General features: G+C 39.2%; 1 protein-coding gene across 1 annotated transcript in view; it reads right to left on the minus strand.

Annotated features, from left to right (window-relative positions):
• LOC103212634 (zinc finger protein 570) overlaps positions 1-823 on the minus strand; it is a gene marked incomplete at its 5' end in the record, with an annotated part of 66,066 nt that extends 65,243 nt beyond the window's left edge. The window contains 2 exons of the mRNA XM_007958611.2: positions 265-360; positions 674-823. Of these exons, the coding sequence (XP_007956802.2) occupies positions 265-360; positions 674-823 (246 nt within the window). The remainder of the gene's footprint in view (positions 1-264; positions 361-673) is intronic.
• Positions 824-1,431: the final 608 nt, after the last annotated feature.

Here is a 1,431-nt window from a genome sequence, read left to right on the forward strand (position 1 = left end):
ACTCACTCCCATCAAGTCGGATCCAACTCGTAGCGACCCCTCCTTGGATTTCTGAGGCAGTATCACTATGGAAGTAGATTGCCCAATCTTCCTTCCGATGTTAGGTTTGAACAGCCCACCTTCTGGTTAGCAGTCAAATGCCTTAGGCACTATGCCCCCAGAGCTTCTAATGGTCAACTAAGTATAATGAAAAGGTGCTAACATTGCGTCAAGCTGAACTGTCACCTGAAAAATATTTTGCCTGCCTCTTTCCTCTTCACTCACCTGAGCATAGACTGTTTGTCAGCTCTCTCTTCACTATCCAAGGCTCTTTCCCTTGCTCCAGCAATAATATCACACTTGGCTTAGAAAAGCAAAGTCCTGAAAACATGAAAAGAAATAGAACTCACATTCAACCCTATGATCATTAGGGAAAAAGGAGCTTACAGTAAGCCAGAAAAAATGTTAAAAAAAAATACAAAGTGTATTAGAAAAATAATAGAGAAAATGAAATTTCAGGTACAGGTTAGTAATAGATCTGTCCACAGCCAACTCCAACAATATTAAACCATTTCTTTGGCATAGGAAGCAAACAGTCAAGTATTGTAGATGCTACCTAAAAGTCCACAATGGTGGGAGCAAAAGGCCCTTTATGAATAGATGCTGAATTTTGTAAGGGGAAAGATATCCTTACCGAGTGATACCAAGATCCTGTAGTTCTCCAACATCACATTACTATAAAGATGCCTTTGATAAGAGTCCAGGCAATCCCATTCCTCTTGGGAGAAGTCTACAGCAACATCTCTGAAGGTGACTAACTCCTGAAATAAAGAAACGGAATAACCTCAATTCTTACCATACTTCTTAACTCATTCACTTTGCCCCAGGTACACTGGTAGCTCCCTGATGTTACATCTGCAAATGTCAAGCATGTTCTCCATTAGGCCCTTGTACTTGTCAGGCCATTCTATGTAACATAGACATTCTCATCTCCACAGTTCCTTATTTCCCTAACCCTGCTTTATTTTTATCCATTAAAGCACAATTTTTTTTTCTTCCTCTTTTTCTTTTTTTCCCACTTTTATTGCAGTGAAAACATACACAACAAGGCATTCGTCAACATTAACAAGTTCCACATTTACAGCTCAGGGACATTGATGACATTGTTCATGTCGTGCCACCATTATTGCTATCCTTTTCCTAAGTATTCCACCACCATTAGCATAAACTCAGTGCCCTATAAACAAAAGCTTCCCCATTCCCCCTCCCTCCTACTCCTGGTAATCACAAATAATCTTTGGAATATATATATAATATGTATATCTATAAATATATACATATTATCTATTTATATCTGTATCTATAACTATGTTGTTGTTGTTGTTGTTAAGTGCCGTCGAGTCATTTCCGACTCATAGCGACCCCATGCACAGCAGAACGAAACACTGCCTG

The sequence above is a fragment of the Orycteropus afer genome, unplaced genomic scaffold (genome assembly GCF_000298275.1).
Source record: "Orycteropus afer afer isolate SDZICR_OR568_19922 unplaced genomic scaffold, OryAfe1.0 scaffold01044, whole genome shotgun sequence".
NCBI classification, from domain to species: Eukaryota; Metazoa; Chordata; class Mammalia; order Tubulidentata; family Orycteropodidae; genus Orycteropus; species Orycteropus afer.